At 40.4% G+C, this 15,953-nt stretch overlaps 1 protein-coding gene across 1 annotated transcript; it reads left to right on the top strand.

The window, feature by feature from the left end:
• Positions 1 to 446: 446 nt before the first annotated feature.
• Positions 447 to 12,056, top strand: LOC137255440 (sodium- and chloride-dependent GABA transporter 3-like). Its single transcript, XM_067792882.1, has 13 exons — positions 447 to 561; positions 4,340 to 4,471; positions 5,264 to 5,585; positions 6,054 to 6,186; positions 6,355 to 6,489; positions 7,084 to 7,187; positions 7,796 to 7,920; positions 8,567 to 8,679; positions 9,384 to 9,512; positions 9,985 to 10,084; positions 10,663 to 10,763; positions 11,328 to 11,498; positions 11,976 to 12,056. Exons 1-13 carry the CDS (start codon positions 447 to 449, stop codon positions 12,054 to 12,056), a joined length of 1,761 nt encoding a protein of 586 aa, XP_067648983.1.
• The last annotated feature ends 3,897 nt before the right edge of the window (positions 12,057 to 15,953 follow it).

Consider the following 15,953-nt stretch of genomic DNA (forward strand, 5'->3'; position numbering starts at 1 on the left):
AAGTTTCATCTGTACGAGGGCATGCAATTTACGGACTCTTAACTCGGTTTGCTGTCAGCCACCAACCCACACTGTTTGCTAAGAAACGTCTTTGTGATAATGCCTGGAATGTATGTATGTTCAACATCCATGTGCATACGTTGCGTGAAAAAAAAACCGCAGTGTGATGAAAGTAAGGTTAACGCTAAACCGAACTGTAGTACTGTATTGTCGATTGTGTTAAAGCGTTCGGTGGAAAATATTGAAATGAACACAGAACAATTTACCAGCTGAAATCAAAACGCATGACATGGGGAATGAAAAGCAACATCCCCTGTTTTAATTACCTGTTGGTTCTCATGAGTGACAGCTATTCATCGATTCTAATATTATTTAAAGCCATAAATATTCGCTGTGCGTCCAATGACACAGCTACTACTCTAATCGACGTTCCATTTTCAACAGAAATGGAGCACGAGAAGTGGAGTTCCCAAGTGGACTACATAATGACAGTTCTTGGCTACTCAATTGGAGTAGGAAGCATGTGGAAATTCCCATACATGTGTATGAGAAACGGCGGAGGTAGGTATGGATGGCACTACTGTGGTCTGAAATGTAATAAGGGAATTTTTGTCGGGTGTATATAACATTTCACCGTCTTAATGAATCGGCTCCATGTTAAACCGTATGAACAACTTCATTTTGTACAGTCTGAGCATGCGCGAGGAGAAGCTTGTTAAAGGACAATCTCGTGGAAAGGACTAACGTGGAAATTTGAAGTATAGTGTACGTTTATTCTAGCTGGCGATTCGCGCCTCTCTCCCTTGCTTTGACACTGAGTAGAAGGACCGTAAACCGTAAACATTTTTACCCATGCACTCTTTGCTCCCGTTGTCTTTAACTTCCTTAGTCTCGATGCATGCACCACGCACCACTAATTGCCCACGTGACAATTTCTATATCATCACTGTCGGTCTTCGAGGCAACGTGGGAATCTGAATAGTGAGGAGACCGTATCCCTGTCGATTGATGAATGTTGCTGTGAACAGGTCTTTCTTCAGCTGGTTTATACCCGGACTGTCGACAACAACGTACGATCCGTCCACCAAATTACTTGTCGACAGTCCGGGGAAAGGGAAATGATGTTCCACATGAGTGACTTCACGCCCAGTGTGCTCGCAATTAACAAACCAGTTAAAGAACAAATAAACTCAATGTTTCTGTACTCTTTTTACCACTGCATATGAAAGACTTCTGGTCATAAAGGGAACACATTTTTTAAAATCTTGTGGTTAATTATTACCGAGCGCATAAAAGTTGCTAAAAAGCCGTCTGATTCTCTCTCGCCCGCCAAAGAAACCGCAGACAATCGGGTAAAAAGACTACTTTTATTCAATTACTCATGATTGACTAAGTCACTAAGCAAATATTCTCTTTAACGCCCTCACAGTTTGTTGACCACGCTATGTCGCCACTACGGGTTTTCACTCTGTCGACGATTAGCAACATCATAATTTTCATTTGTCGACGGAATTGGTAGATCATCGACTGGAAGATCTGAATAAGCGTCTTGCCCTCTGCTGGAGACGGATGGATGAACGATACAAGGCATTGGCGATCACATTCCTTACTCCTGTAGTGCGCCTGGCTCTGGCGACAATGTCAAGTGAGTTGACGAAATGGAAAATGTTCATCGTCCACTTAGTAGATTCGCTGAGCCGGTCGAGAATAGATGGTTTATGTACCAAAACACGGTAGAGGTGTCCAGCTGGATCAGCAGATGGATTGATCGAAGTTTTTTTGTCCAATTCTAGCACTTGGCCATATAGAAGATTGGCACCCGCGTCCTTGACAATGGTTTCGTCGAACTGGAAGGCACTGCAAAGGACGTCATAGATAGTCCAGCGCAGACGGTCTTTTTGATGAGTCACCACAGGGGAACTGGTCAAAACAAGACCCATGAATGTTCGTTAGGCATATGAAGGCAGTACCATTGGTGCCTTGGGACCATCCAGGCATAGCTGCGGTGATCTCTGAACCGAGTAAACCATGCCAAAGTCGAAGTTTTCTCAGGTGTTACTGTCTAACACCCTTGGTCTGTAGATCATGCCACTCTGTGGTGAGGAATTCAGCTCATCACACATACCTTGAATGCTATCTTTGTTGAATGTTGAATGCAGTGAGTAGAGCATCAGTTGGTATCTTGTTCAAGATAGCTGTAGGTGGTTGGCGAACCAACAGCCATGTGTATTGAATCAACCCAAACCATGCAGGCATCGCAAAGGTGGCTGCCAGAGCCCGAACCATAAAAAGACGAGATTGGATGTGTCAAGTGGTTTACAGTCATGACCTACACAAGCAGGTCATGCTCCGCCCAGTCAGTAGAACGGGATTGGAAGAAAACTCTTGTTTGAACGTCTCCGAAGGTACAGGTTCGCCGGATATCAGGGAGCGTTCTCGAGATACCAAAATTGGGGGGGGGGGGGGGGGGGGGGGGGGAACTGCGCGAGAGCGTACAGATGGTGAATGAGGCGAAGACGAAGAACGTCTACATCTAGAAATAGTTTCTGTTGATTTCCTGATTCAGTCTGAAATTCATACACGTCGATAAGGCTTGAATTCATCATCGTGTCGTCACGATATGCCTGACCGTTTGTTGATGTGACTCTAAATACTAATTCACTCGATCGCTCACTCATCACCGTCCTGGAAAGACCTGGATCACGTACATTGCCACTTGCAACCATGCAGGACGTGTGTGGACAGAGAGACGAAAGGCCTTTTGCAATGAGTATAAACACTTATTTCATTGACAGTAGATCTGCTTTCCTCATGTTGTTTGCGACAAGAAAGAGAAATGATCATTCATACGTAGTGACATGGGCAGTTATTGGAGCGTGGTGCATGCATTAGTTGGGGCTAAGGAGTGTGAGTGAGGTTAGTTTTACGCTGCATCCAGCAGTATTCCTGCTATATGTCTGTAAATAATTGACTCTGGACAGGACAATTCAGTGATCAAAAGAATGAACATCGATCTGTGCAAATGGGAACCGATGACATGTGTCAACCAAGTCAGCCTGACAACCCGATCCCGTTAGTCGTCTCAGTTCATGAAGTTCTTGGTCATTTCGATCACTGGTTTTGCAATGTGTTTTGATACACGTTTTCCCAGAGGTGGATTGTTCTACTAGTTGCGTAAACTTGCTCTATATATCCAAAATAAGTATGAGAAGAGTATTGTTGCAAGTATCAGCGAATTAAACATATATGTATATACATGACTTGGTACAAGTAACAGAAATTGTCAGCTTCCGTCCAGAGAGACGCCATGACTAAATCAAGTCCACACTCTACCCCTTTTATAACTATTGGTTATGATGAAATGCGAAGTAATACCATAGTTGTCCGAATGTTTCTGATTACCGAATACAATCACACTGAATAAGCGAAAGTCACTGCTTCCTACTGTTAACCTACTCCTCTCAGTGATCACACCATTTGATCTAAGTCGATAACTGGCAGTGATGTCGACATTGTTGTATATGCTTAGTATTTACATTGACATGAACCTTGTGGGAAACAACTAGAAACGCAAAGCCATAGGGTGTACTTATATCAGTGTGTGAGGACTACACATTAGGTATTCAACAAAATGGAAACCCATATCAAAACTTCAAACACGCATCTCTGCTGGATAAACCTACCAACTTAAGATAGCTTAACAACCCGCTCTGCAGGAATACACAAAAAGTTCCTCCAGTTAGGAATTAAATTCTTATTGTAAACGTTCACAAGATTCTGAAAAGGACCAATACATTAACACCACTTTGGTAATGGCAAGTACAGTTAAAAATCCGATAATTACTTACAGAATTATGGGACATATTTCAGTAATGATTAAGGAAGACTGCGTTAGAATACTATACAGACACACGGGTATTTTGCTAGCAAGTATCCCTTGGTAAAAATATAAAGAAATGACTCACTAAAGCAATTAGCCTACTTTACACAGAAACACAGACGCACATGACCTGGTCAATACATGTATATCTTAGGTTATAGCAACGCGTCTATAAAACAGTACAATTAATAAATAAACATCACCAGCAGTACAGAGACAAGTAAACTACAATCTGTTTGGGTTAAAATGATACCGATGAAGCTAATTCCAAACTGGTTCATTCATTTCAACGTAGAATGTAATGAAAGCACCAGACCAGAGGATTCATGACGTTTGTCTCGAAAATTAGGAACAGTTAATTAACAAAGTACTAATCACTTCGTTTGTTGCTTTTTTCGTGCGTGGATTAACAGGGTACACTTCTAATGAGGTTCATAATTGTTATCTTATATCTTAAAGGAGCATTTCTGATACCGTTCGTGGTATTCATGATCATCGGCACAGTTCCTTGTGTGTTCCTTGAAATGGTGATCGGTCAGTTCTCACAGAGTGGAGCAGTTAAAGTTTGGAACTTGTGTCCACCGTTTAAAGGTACTGTGTATGTCTTTAGCTCATGAAACATCTTTTCATTAAAATGAAGTTGCAAAAAAATATATTCTGTATACCTTTCATAAAGCGCATATAAGTTAAGAGCTCATACAAATGGTGTTCTTGCGAGCAAAATACGAACGATGGAAGGTTCTACAGTGGTAAAGGTCGGACTCCACATAAGCCAAGTCAAAGTACTGTAAGTCCCAATGATCCCCAGTAAGGTGGTCTGGCTTTGGTGACAGGCGGTATATAGCTCGTATTTCATTGGAATTATATGTAATTGTATTGATCTTTGCGTTATTAGTCTTTTATCAACTGTTGTGGTTAGCTTTAGAGTTAAACTATTTTACTGCCCTTTCAGACAGATATTACTGATAGTTTAACCGAATGTTTATCGTCCCGATATGGTATAAACATTGCCGGTGTGACGTATAATCGCAACCCACTGACTCAGTCACCACGTATAAGAAAAAAACGTTTAAAAAACTACAAAACTGCATGATATATGCACTCTGAATTGGTATCCGGCACATGTTCACTGACATGTTGTTTTAATGACCTTTATACTTTTACACTTCATGAACCAGTATATATGATTGTGTAGTCATTGGGTAGTGCATTATTCATTATCCCATCCATTAAAGTACCCATGTAAACAAGTACATGCATAAGCATTCAAGGATTTGAAAACATAGATGAATATACACAATCAAAGGATGAAATAGTATTACAGGGTGGTGTTCCTTGAATACATGTCAGCGTCTATGACCTCAAATGATACATTTTCTCCAGGCATGGGAATTGGGAACGTCCTCATCGGCATATTTTTCAGCAACTACTATTCTGCCCTGTTCGCATGGTTAATCTACTACTTCTACCACTCCTTCTCCCGAAACATTCCCTGGAGTAACTGTGACAACCCATGGAACACACCGTCGTGTATATCGTTCATCAACGTCGGCGATGACGCACCTGTCAACTCTACAAATGTTTCCACCACCGTTGCCAGAACAGCACACGCCCTTCTCAAATCATCTACGTCCTCTAATTCTACTGCCTTGGCTAATGGAAGCACGCCTTTAATTGCAGTCACATCAGCAGAAGAATTCTGGACGTAAGAAGGACGGCCAATATGTTTTCTGGATGTTATAACATATTTGCTATGTTCGTTTGCTTTGTAAATATTTTATAAAAGTAAATGAAATCGGAACAGTCCCCGTCAATAGTGTCTTCACCCTTGATGTGCTTTACTGATGTTCTAAAACTGTAAGTTCTCGTTTTCATATTTCCTAATGGTCATATGCCAATACGTTCGACACATTATGCTTAACGTCAGTACATGTGAAATTTCATTTTGTCACAAAATGCATCAACTTTCATGACGGTAAGTTACTTGTGAAATTAATGCTATAACGTTACACGTTAGAAATGTGTATGCTTTATTGTTCAGTTCAGTTCAGTTCAAAATGTTATTTTCATGCACGGTTATCCTCTGTCTGCGATACTTCTTGAATATCTCCCGGTAAATGAACCTGTTATCAGTTTTGTTTTTGTAAACGTACATTACCTCTATTTGAAACAGGTTAAAGGTCTTACAGATAAGCGATGGTTTGGAATATCTCGGTAGTATGCGGTGGCCTCTGGTTGGCTGTCTTGCTATCACATACACCTTGGCGTTCTTATGTCTCTTTCGTGGGATTAAGATTGCAGGAAAGGTAAAGAAAATTTTAAAAAGCGTTAGTAAACGAATTTTGAATTGTTAGTCTTGGTCTTTCGGGACACCATTAGTGACTATGGTTCTCAGTTCTGTGTGATACCTGCTTTCTCGCTACCACACGTCCTGATATCAACTTCAGTTTCATTATGTGTTTCCATGGCAACAGGTGGTGTACGTCACTGTTGGTGCTCCTTACATCCTCATCACTGTTTTCCTCATCCGGGGCTGCCTACTCCCCGGTTCGGCTGACGGAATATATTACTACATATACCCACATTTTGAGAAGCTGCTAGATGCCAAGGTGAAGCGATCGCGAATGAACATTTCACTGACTGAATGATTGTCGTCTCAACATTTATATAGCTGTATTAACAAAGCTTTGAACGGCGACGGAAATTAAAGTTAAACTGACTGGTGCTAAGTTGTTTATGTATTTCCGTAGGAACATTACTGGTTAATGAATGGGTCACTAACATGTTGGTTTTAAAACACCAAACAGTTTGTTAATATATCATAAATATCGTATATATTTCGATGGACATCTGTGATTTCATGTTCATTTCGTTAGTTTCGAAAATGCATCCACATTTTCCCATACGATGGCGGGAAAGAGAGTAACCTCCCATGCAACACTGATGATGCGGTTTCGCAATATTAAACTATCTCTGTAATAAATGTCAGGAAGATTTGAAATAATCCGATTCTTCCTCCTGTTCCAATGCGTGTTGTTATCGCATGTTTGTTCTAATTCTGTAATGTCCTTCACTGATCAAACGCTATATCTTTAATGCTTGGTATTGATACAGATTTGTTGGTACTTGATTTCAGTGGCTGTTTTCCAGTTTTTATGGACTTAAATGTGGTTGCTTTAATTCAGTTTTCATTCAATTTGCAGATTTGGATAGAAGCTTGTAATTATGCCTTGTACACACCAGGAATTGCATTTGGATGTCTTCCAACAATGGCAGGACACAACAAACTTAATAACAATTGCTTAAGGTACAGTTTAGAGTAACTTTACTTTTTCTATTAGACTAATTTTCAAGCGCGTTGTCAGATTATGACGGAATTATTTCGTGATGAAGACTGATTGATACGTTATCAGTGTCAAACACACTCATACCAACCCCATATTTTCCGGTAGTAACTTAAACAGGTATTAATGCAAACACACTTAGAATAAATGTGGAGTTCCTGGCTACTCGGTCACTGCGCAGTAGCCCTACTTGAATTGAGCTTAGAGGAATTCAGTTTTGAGAGCTTAATTAAACCATGTCATTAGGTTCAACTGTATCCGGCCGTCAGTATTCTTAAGAAAGTCGTATTTCCCTTTTTTTTCTGAATGCATTGTGTCTCATATCGTGACAAGTAAGCCTCGTTAAATTCAATTTTTTTTCAATCCTTAAACGTATGAGTGACAGATCGAACTCTTGATGTAATGAAGGAAAACACTCCTGTACCCTTCCGTCGATTGTCAATGACAATGTCAGACCGCACCAAGATGCCAAGAAAAGAAACAGGGGCGTTTTTTTCCATTGGAGGAATGACTATTAGCTAAGTGTACAATGTGATTTGATTTGAATGTGATAAAGTAACATTTTTTGTAGGGACGCTTTGGTCCTGACTACCGCTATTGCGCTGACAACTATGTATATGGGGTTTGCCTTCTTTGCCATCATGGGTCACGTTGCTTATCTGCGTGGTGTGACTGTGGATTCGTTCCAGTACTCAGGTATTTCCTTGCTTGTACGCATGAGCTCCAGCAACCCGTGGAGCCATAAAAGGCGACTATGCTTGTCGTAAGAGGCGACTAACAGGATCGGGTGGTCAAGCTCGCTGACTTGGTTGAAACATGTCATTGGTTCCCCATTGCGTAGATCGATGCTCATGCTGTTGATCACTGAATTGTCTGGCCCAGACTTGATTATTTGCAGACCGCCGCCACATAGCTGGAATATTGCTGAGTGCGACGTAAAACTAAACTCACTCACTCACTCACTCACTCATGAGCTAGAGTCATCTTACTGATTATTGTTTAATTAATATGTACTGATCAATACCACCGTGGCAACAAAATATTGAAAATAAAATCACTCTTTGTTTTCTTCCTAACAAACTCTGTGATCATCTCCAGGTACGTAGGTTGTGTCCGTGTCTCTTCATTTGGTAACTTTGCAGGTTTTGCTAAAAAGAATACACGACAGAGAAATGAAGTAGGGAAATTTCTTCCATGGGCGGACAATCACACCCGAAGATAATTAACTTAGCCCTCACACACCTGGCTCTTATATGTACATAAGTATCAGTACGAGGCGACAAGTCACACATGATTAATCGACGTTGTCCATTTGATGAATTATGTGGTTTCATTTGTCGAGGATACAACCTTGGATTCATCGCATATCCAGAAGCCGTGGCGTCACTCCCCTTGCCTCAGTTGTGGTCTGTTTTGACCTTCTTGAATTTGCTAACACTCGGACTGGATTCTCTGGTAATCATATAACGGTATAAGAACAGGCTCAGCTCAAGAAATAAGCAAAGTCCATCAGAAAAAGAGTTGTCCTGAAATCATATATTCATTGCCTGCGGATGCTTTGTTTTAGAAAATAAAACAAACCCACCTGATATTGTTTTAAATCTACATATACAAAATGGCTGATGTGACTGATTTCAGGAATCACCTTTTGTCTATTGTATGAATATGAGCAAGTCGTTTATCAAAGCTGAGCTAGCACGGGCAATATCGATAAGACCCTTATTGACCGATGCAAAATATATTATGTATTATATTAAATTCAGAAAACAACCCTGTTTCGCACATTTACGCCATTCAAGGCTTCGTTATAACGTATGCTCGTATAACAATACAGTGTGATGTTGTTAGAACTTTCATCAAGGCAGACAAATGTTGTTGTTTTTTGTATTTTCAAATGCGACCATAACATCGAAGTATACATGTAAAGTTGGATTTTGATCTTTCTTTGAGCAATGGATTTCAAAGGCCTGATACGGATGTAATGTATGATATTTAGATTCCTCATAAGACATTGATACAAATATGTCGAACAGATAGCCAGATTTAGAGCAACAACTGCACATATCACTACATGATAGTTGTCATAGTAGGAATATCACATTTAAGAAACAATACATGCATGTGTCCAATTAAAACGCGTTTGATATGTTTCTATACAGTTGCCAAGCTATGAGATCGCATTAACAGCCTTATCAGATCAGTTCCCAAGCCTATCTCGCCGACGGTGGATGAACATGCTATTAGTGCTGGTGCCAAGCTTCCTCCTGGGCCTACTCTACATGACACAGGTGAATGTCACGAACTGTCTAACGACAGTCCCCTGATTCCCGGGGTCTGTGCTAATGACCCCTGCAATCACTACCGAATGGCGGCTAACTCTCAGAGGTGACACGCCAGTAGAACACCCATTACTTAAACTAACCCATATATTTACTGTAGAAAATTCCAAGAACGGCTGGTTAGAAATTTTGCAGTATTCTCATGGATACTGTGGCAAAGTATACGTCACCAGAACCAAGCTCATCGTTGCTTTAGCGCACAAAAAAACTTTATTTCAGCTATTTTAAGACAAAGTCGTCGTTACACTCTAATTTCAACCCCGACATCAGCTAAGAATTGTCACGGAATGGTACCCATAAAATAAAAAAAATGTATCTGAGCGAAACCTGATGTGATTCCGTATATAAATTCCGTAGGAAACCATAACAGCACTGCCTCCTAAACACACAAAATCAATAATGTCAAAACTGTTTTTGACAGGGAGGCATGTACATGCTTACACTGGTGGAGTGGTATGCATTCTTCCCCTCCATAGCAGTTTTTGGAATGTTGGAATGCTTTGTGGTCAGCTGGATCTATGGTAAGCATCTTGTTACAAACTAAAAACGAGCGTCAATCAAAGTGAAGACATGCTGAAAAACAACTTTAAACGACGGTATTCAAGGCGACAACTGAATAAGAGAACGTGGCGGCCCTGACTTTTTGAGGTGTCTCTAAGAAACAGTTTGTGGCGGCTTTTGGGAAATACCTTTAAGGCAACTGAAATTAACTCTCACATAACTGTGTCGTGAGTTTCTATATATATTACGTAAGAAGTCTACATTGTGAGTGCTGCCAGTATGGTAGTACTGACCCAAGAAGATCCGGTAGAGTAGAGTAGGTCTTCAGCAACCCATGCTTGTCACAAAAGGCGACTATGCTTGTTGTAAGTGGAGACTAATGGGATCGGGTGATCGGGCTGCTGACTTGTTTGACACGTCATCGGTTCCCATTTGGGCAGATCGATGCTCATGCTGATGCTCACTGGATTGTCTGATCCAGACTCGATAAATTCCACCATATAGCTGGAATATTGCTGAGTGCGCCGTAAAACTAAACTCACTCTCTCACTATAGTAGTACCCGGTGATATTCAATAGGAGTCAGTTGTTCGTTTTAGGCACACATAGACTGCAAAGGGTCATAAAATCAATGTGCGGGAAGACTGTCCCGAGGATCATGACCTTCATCCTGAAGTTCACCTGCCCAGGACTCCTTCTGGTGAGTGACAGTTGTCTATGTTTGACGTTCATGGCCATATCCAACTGTCAGTACTGGAGTAGTGGTTGCATGCATGCTCGGTTGCACGAATGCACCATGTGGAATGTTGGAATATTGGTTGCACCATTGCAAGATGTGTATGTCGGGATAATTGTTAAATTGCGGCAACATGTCGATGCTGAAATATTGCTTGCGCGAATGCAAGATGTGTATATCGGGATAATGATTTCTTTGATGCAACCTGTCGGTGTTGGAATACTGGTTGCACGAATGCAAGATGTGTATGTTTCGTGTTGTCAAAATAAGAATATGATCGGGGCGATGCAGGATTCAAAGCCTAGGTTTCTCGCGTACTCTGCACAACCACTTGCGGCGCCATCCACGTTATGTATCTCATTTCCAGGTCAACAGACTCTCGTTCCCTCACGTCATTCACACATACACAGAAATATGCATCTGTCACCTACACTGGCTGAGTTGCATATAGTCCCTTTTGTCCTCATGGCAATGTACACAATACACTACCATAATTGCTCCTTCATCACGATGCCATTTGTTTTACAGATCATCTTCTGCTACTCCCTGTACTCCTACCGACCCCCTAACTATGGAGACTACATCTACCCTACCTGGGCCACGGGACTTGGATGGATGGTATCCTTTGGTTCAATCTTACCATTGCCTGTTGTCTTCATCTGGACGGTGTACAAAACAGAGGGAAATTCAGTCAGAGAGGTAACATCATTGACGCTGTGCGCATGCAGGAACCTGTTTTCCAGTGTTATATGACTAGCTTTACTTCTTGTGAAAAGGAATCATATCTAATGGGGTTCCTTCTGGGGTCTCTATTTTGTAATCCTTCTGGCCAAATATCCCTCAGTCTATTTCTCCTGGCAAATTGCAACCCAATTTCCTCAATACGAACATTTGCACGATACATGAAAGGCGATAATTATTTGATCAGCTATAAGCCTAATCCCGTCGTATTTTGTGACTTATCGTATGCTCCTTTTTGAAAAATGTCGAACATTTTTGGAAAAATCATAATACAATTCTAATCATGTAATCATTGGGTAGACTGCGATATGATGCAGTTCCTGTTCCAATCTTGAATATCCGTAAATTACAGTGGTATGATTTTTTTTTATTTTGTACCATGATAATAATGAAATTGAAAAATATATAATGCAATTCTTTTCTTTTTGCTTGTAGAAATTGAGGAAATCCGTGAAACCTAACACTCACTGGGACTTATCTTCGTCGCATGAAAACTCCACGGAATTAATGTTCTAGATTCAACTCATTTTATTCTATTTACAGAGGAAAAATTATTTTTCTGTGGTTTCATGCTTGAGCAGTTGACGAAAACGATGAATTTATGTAATTGCCTCTCTTGATACGGCCAAACACCATCTTGTCAAAAATACGTTTGTTATAAGTCCTTCTATCTATTTTATGTTATGTATTTAGTAAAAGTAACAGCCTTTAACATCACAAGTTTACCTGCTAGTCTAAAATATAGTCTTCTAACTGGGCAGTGAGGGAGCCCAGTTATTAAAGCATTTGCTCGTCGCGCAGAAGGTTCGGGTTCAGTTTATAAGGGTACAATAAGTGAAGCCAATTTCTGGTGTCCCCTCCGTTGAAATTGCTTGCATATTGCTATTTGCGGCACAAAACCATATTCATTCTGCCACTAGTGGTCGTGAGTGAGTTTAGTTTTACGCCGCACTCAGCAATATGCCAGCTATATGGCGTCGGTCTGTGAATAATCGAGTCTGGACCAGACAATCCGGTGACCAACAACATGAGCATCAATCTGCGCAAATGGGAACCGATGACATAATTATGTCAACCAAGTCAGCGAGCCCGACCACCTGATCCCGTTAGTCGCCTCTTACGACAAGCATAGTCGCCTTTTATGGCACGCATGGGTTGCTGAAGGCCTACTCTACCCCGGGACCTTCACGGGTCTGTCACTAGTGGTCAAACATCATGTACACTATATATTATACGGCACGGGATGTACATGTTTGAAAGGCCCAGTCGTTCAAACTGCGGCTACAGGAGTCAGTACACAGGCGATGCATGATCTGATTATTAGTTTATCAGCGTCATGGTTATGTTCGGTTGGACCCGTGAAGGTCCAGGGTAGAATAGGTCTTCAGCAACCCATGCTTGCCATAAAAAACGACTATGCTTGTCGTAAGAGGCGACAAACTGGATTGAGTGGTCTGGCTCACTGCGCAGATCGATGCTCGTGCTGTTGATCACGGGATTGTCTGTTCCAGACTCGATTATTTACAGACCGACGCCATATAGCTGGAATATTGAGGAGTGCGGCATAAAAACTAAACTCACTCACGCTAATCAGTCAGGTAGAATTTATACCTACCCCCGCCGTTTCTCATTCACATGTAATTTCTACATACATCCCAGTCCAGTTGAGTGGTCAAGAATTGTTATCATGTAATCCATGGCTTTTTCGCGCTCCATTTGTTGAAAATGAAAGGTTCGCGAGAGTAACAGCTATATCAATGGACGAACAGATATGTCACTGTGACGACCATGTATAGGTGTGAAAGTAGAGGTGCGTTGTGCAAGGTCAGTGTCCCATACATACCTGCAAACGTAAGATCTGTAGACGTAGGGAGGTGTTAATTGACATATATCCATAGCGCTGAGAACTACGGGTCCTACACAAAAGGGGGGCTTATGATAAGAGGCGATATACCGAATATATGCTGAATACATATGTATAACAGGCAATGGGCATAGTTTTCGGTGCCCATTCCGCATATACTGAAACAAATAGATCGAATGAATATGTGAAGTTTTAAAGACACTTATTGAAATCATTTAGTCTATGACACATGCATGCTTTTGTATGCTTGGGGCATATAACGTGTGACATTATCACGAAAACCAACAGGGTTAAAAGGTATTTTCCCGTACATTGTATATGAATCGAAACATTTTTAATCGATGTGTACTATTACATATTCCACTTCATGTTTAAGTGTACAAGAACAGTTGAAATTGTTTCGGAAATGAAAACAGTTTCAAATTATATGTATTTTATTACACCTACCGACTAAGATTCAAGGCCTAAAGGTCTTTAATGTTTCTCTTACAATTGCAGCACTGTCAATGTAACCTAGATAGATAGGCAACTACTGGTCAAAGAAGGTCAAAGGCAACCGTTTCATTATTATTTATTTGCATCTATATTCTGTTAAATATTCTTTAAATTAAGAAACCAAACCTTAATTATGAAAGTATATGTCACTGGGATTAATGTTAATAGAAGAGACAACATAAAACATCATGACAAACATCAGAAGTACTTACCAGAAGCAGAAATGTTTGTGCCATTATAGCTTCAACATGTGTTTACAAGCACTAAAATCTCAACACTTGTTCAGAACAGACGCAATTCACAACACGATGTCATTTTTGGTTTCCTATACATGGACCGGAATACATATAATGAAGAAAAACCGAAACATTGCAGATGGATCAAGCTACCAAACTGGTGCCTTCGGGGGCGAGCCTGTATTTTGGATGAGTGTGTTCTTTTTCAGGCCTGCTAAAAACTACAACAAAGCTGCTTAATCACATGAGAGGTAACCAGAATTGGTGCATGTCTCCAAAAATCACCTATTTAGGGAAAGACACCCGTACGTTCATTTTGCTATCACAACATTAGTAATACAAAATAATATATTTGGGTTCGTGTGGGATTTGAACCCACGATCGCAGATCCTTCAAAGCATACTGAGCCGTATATCGCCGTACCTTTCATTCCGTTGCCACCATGAAAATATTTTACAGCTGCATGCTGCCATTCATGATCACTATACAAATTCTCTCTATAATAACTATGTGCTAAGCAGTGCAATTTTGTCAACACCCCGTTACAATCACGGTGCTAATATAACAATAAGAAGAATTAACGATAAAGTTGGGTTTGAACCTACCAACCCAGATCATGCAACGCATACTTATATCATATATAAGTTCAAATACAAATTCTGTCTAAAATAACTTTGTGCTAAGAAGTGCATTTTTTGTTGTTGTGCAATGTTACAGATTACGAGTAATATAAAACAGATCAGCGAAACACCGTTTTTGTATGAATATGGCAACAACTGAAACCAAGTGTTTTCCAGCTGCAATATAAGACAACTAAAATATAAATGTGACGGTGCGCAAATTACGATTAAATTGTTTATAAATGTACATTTTTTCTGTATGTATGTAGTTTTTTATACATGTGTCACAAATTTCACTTTCATTTTAAGTAGTTACCAATGTTTCAATATGACTTTATTTATACTTTATATCATGGTTCAAGCTAATGTAACACACTGGAAAAATTATTAACATCCACCATTAAGTGTGTCTATTTAAAATTTTAGTTGCTTCTTGCACCAGTAAATTACTTCATGCCTATTGTGTGTACATTCAGACCACAAATGTAAAAACAAACTGCAAGAAATATGATCTGATTAATGCCAGATACCATAGTGTCGTGGTCGTGTGCCATCAGCTATAAAGAGTAACTTGACATCCAGACCAAGGCTTTGAAACAAACCGTAATTAATGGTCACGAAATTGCCCCTGAGAAAGATTGGCTTGTCCGATCAGATACTGTTAGAAAAAATACCTCAACTATGTCAACCGACAAAAATAGTGTTTAAAAGACCGATTATATGTTTAGGAACAATCACAAATGAATTCCGATATTGAATAGTGATGTTTTGACTATAGAAAGAGGTCGTTGATTTTCTATCCGCAGATTTGACTCCACAATGGTGGAAAAAGGGTTTCCCTAACCCTATGACATGTCAAAACAGAAAGGAACAATGCCATCTTTCAACATAGAACAAAGTCAAGTCAGATCTAGTACTTGTGCACCAGCTTTTTCACAACCTCCATGCAGAGGTCACCGGTCACTAACATCAGACCCACCATTCTTCCAGCTGCTGTTCCACAAGTAGAACCCACCAAGGTAGTCAAGGCCAAGTACTTCGGAGTTGACAAATTTGTTCACTGACCGTCTGAAGCACGGTTTCCAGCTACACAAACTTAATGATGAGCAACAAAGACAACGCCAAACGTTTCTTCAGCCCTCAAGCTATGCCAGTGGACTCCCATTGGAGATCAGTTCGAGTGTCTTAAGCAAACAAG

This window comes from Haliotis asinina, chromosome 11 (assembly GCF_037392515.1).
Source record: "Haliotis asinina isolate JCU_RB_2024 chromosome 11, JCU_Hal_asi_v2, whole genome shotgun sequence".
NCBI classification, from domain to species: Eukaryota; Metazoa; Mollusca; class Gastropoda; order Lepetellida; family Haliotidae; genus Haliotis; species Haliotis asinina.

What these genes read in the sequence shown, in the direction of transcription:
- LOC137255440 (XM_067792882.1), top strand. Translation starts at nt 447, where the DNA reads ATGGAGCACGAGAAGTGGAGTTCCCAAGTGGACTACATAATGACAGTT. An exon ending in GGATTCGTTCCAGTACTCAG is followed by an intron (nt 7,921 to 8,566) that starts GTATTTCCTTGC and finishes TCATTTGTCGAG; the next exon opens with GATACAACCTTGGATTCATC. An exon ending in AGGGAAATTCAGTCAGAGAG is followed by an intron (nt 11,499 to 11,975) that starts GTAACATCATTG and finishes TTTTGCTTGTAG; the next exon opens with AAATTGAGGAAATCCGTGAA.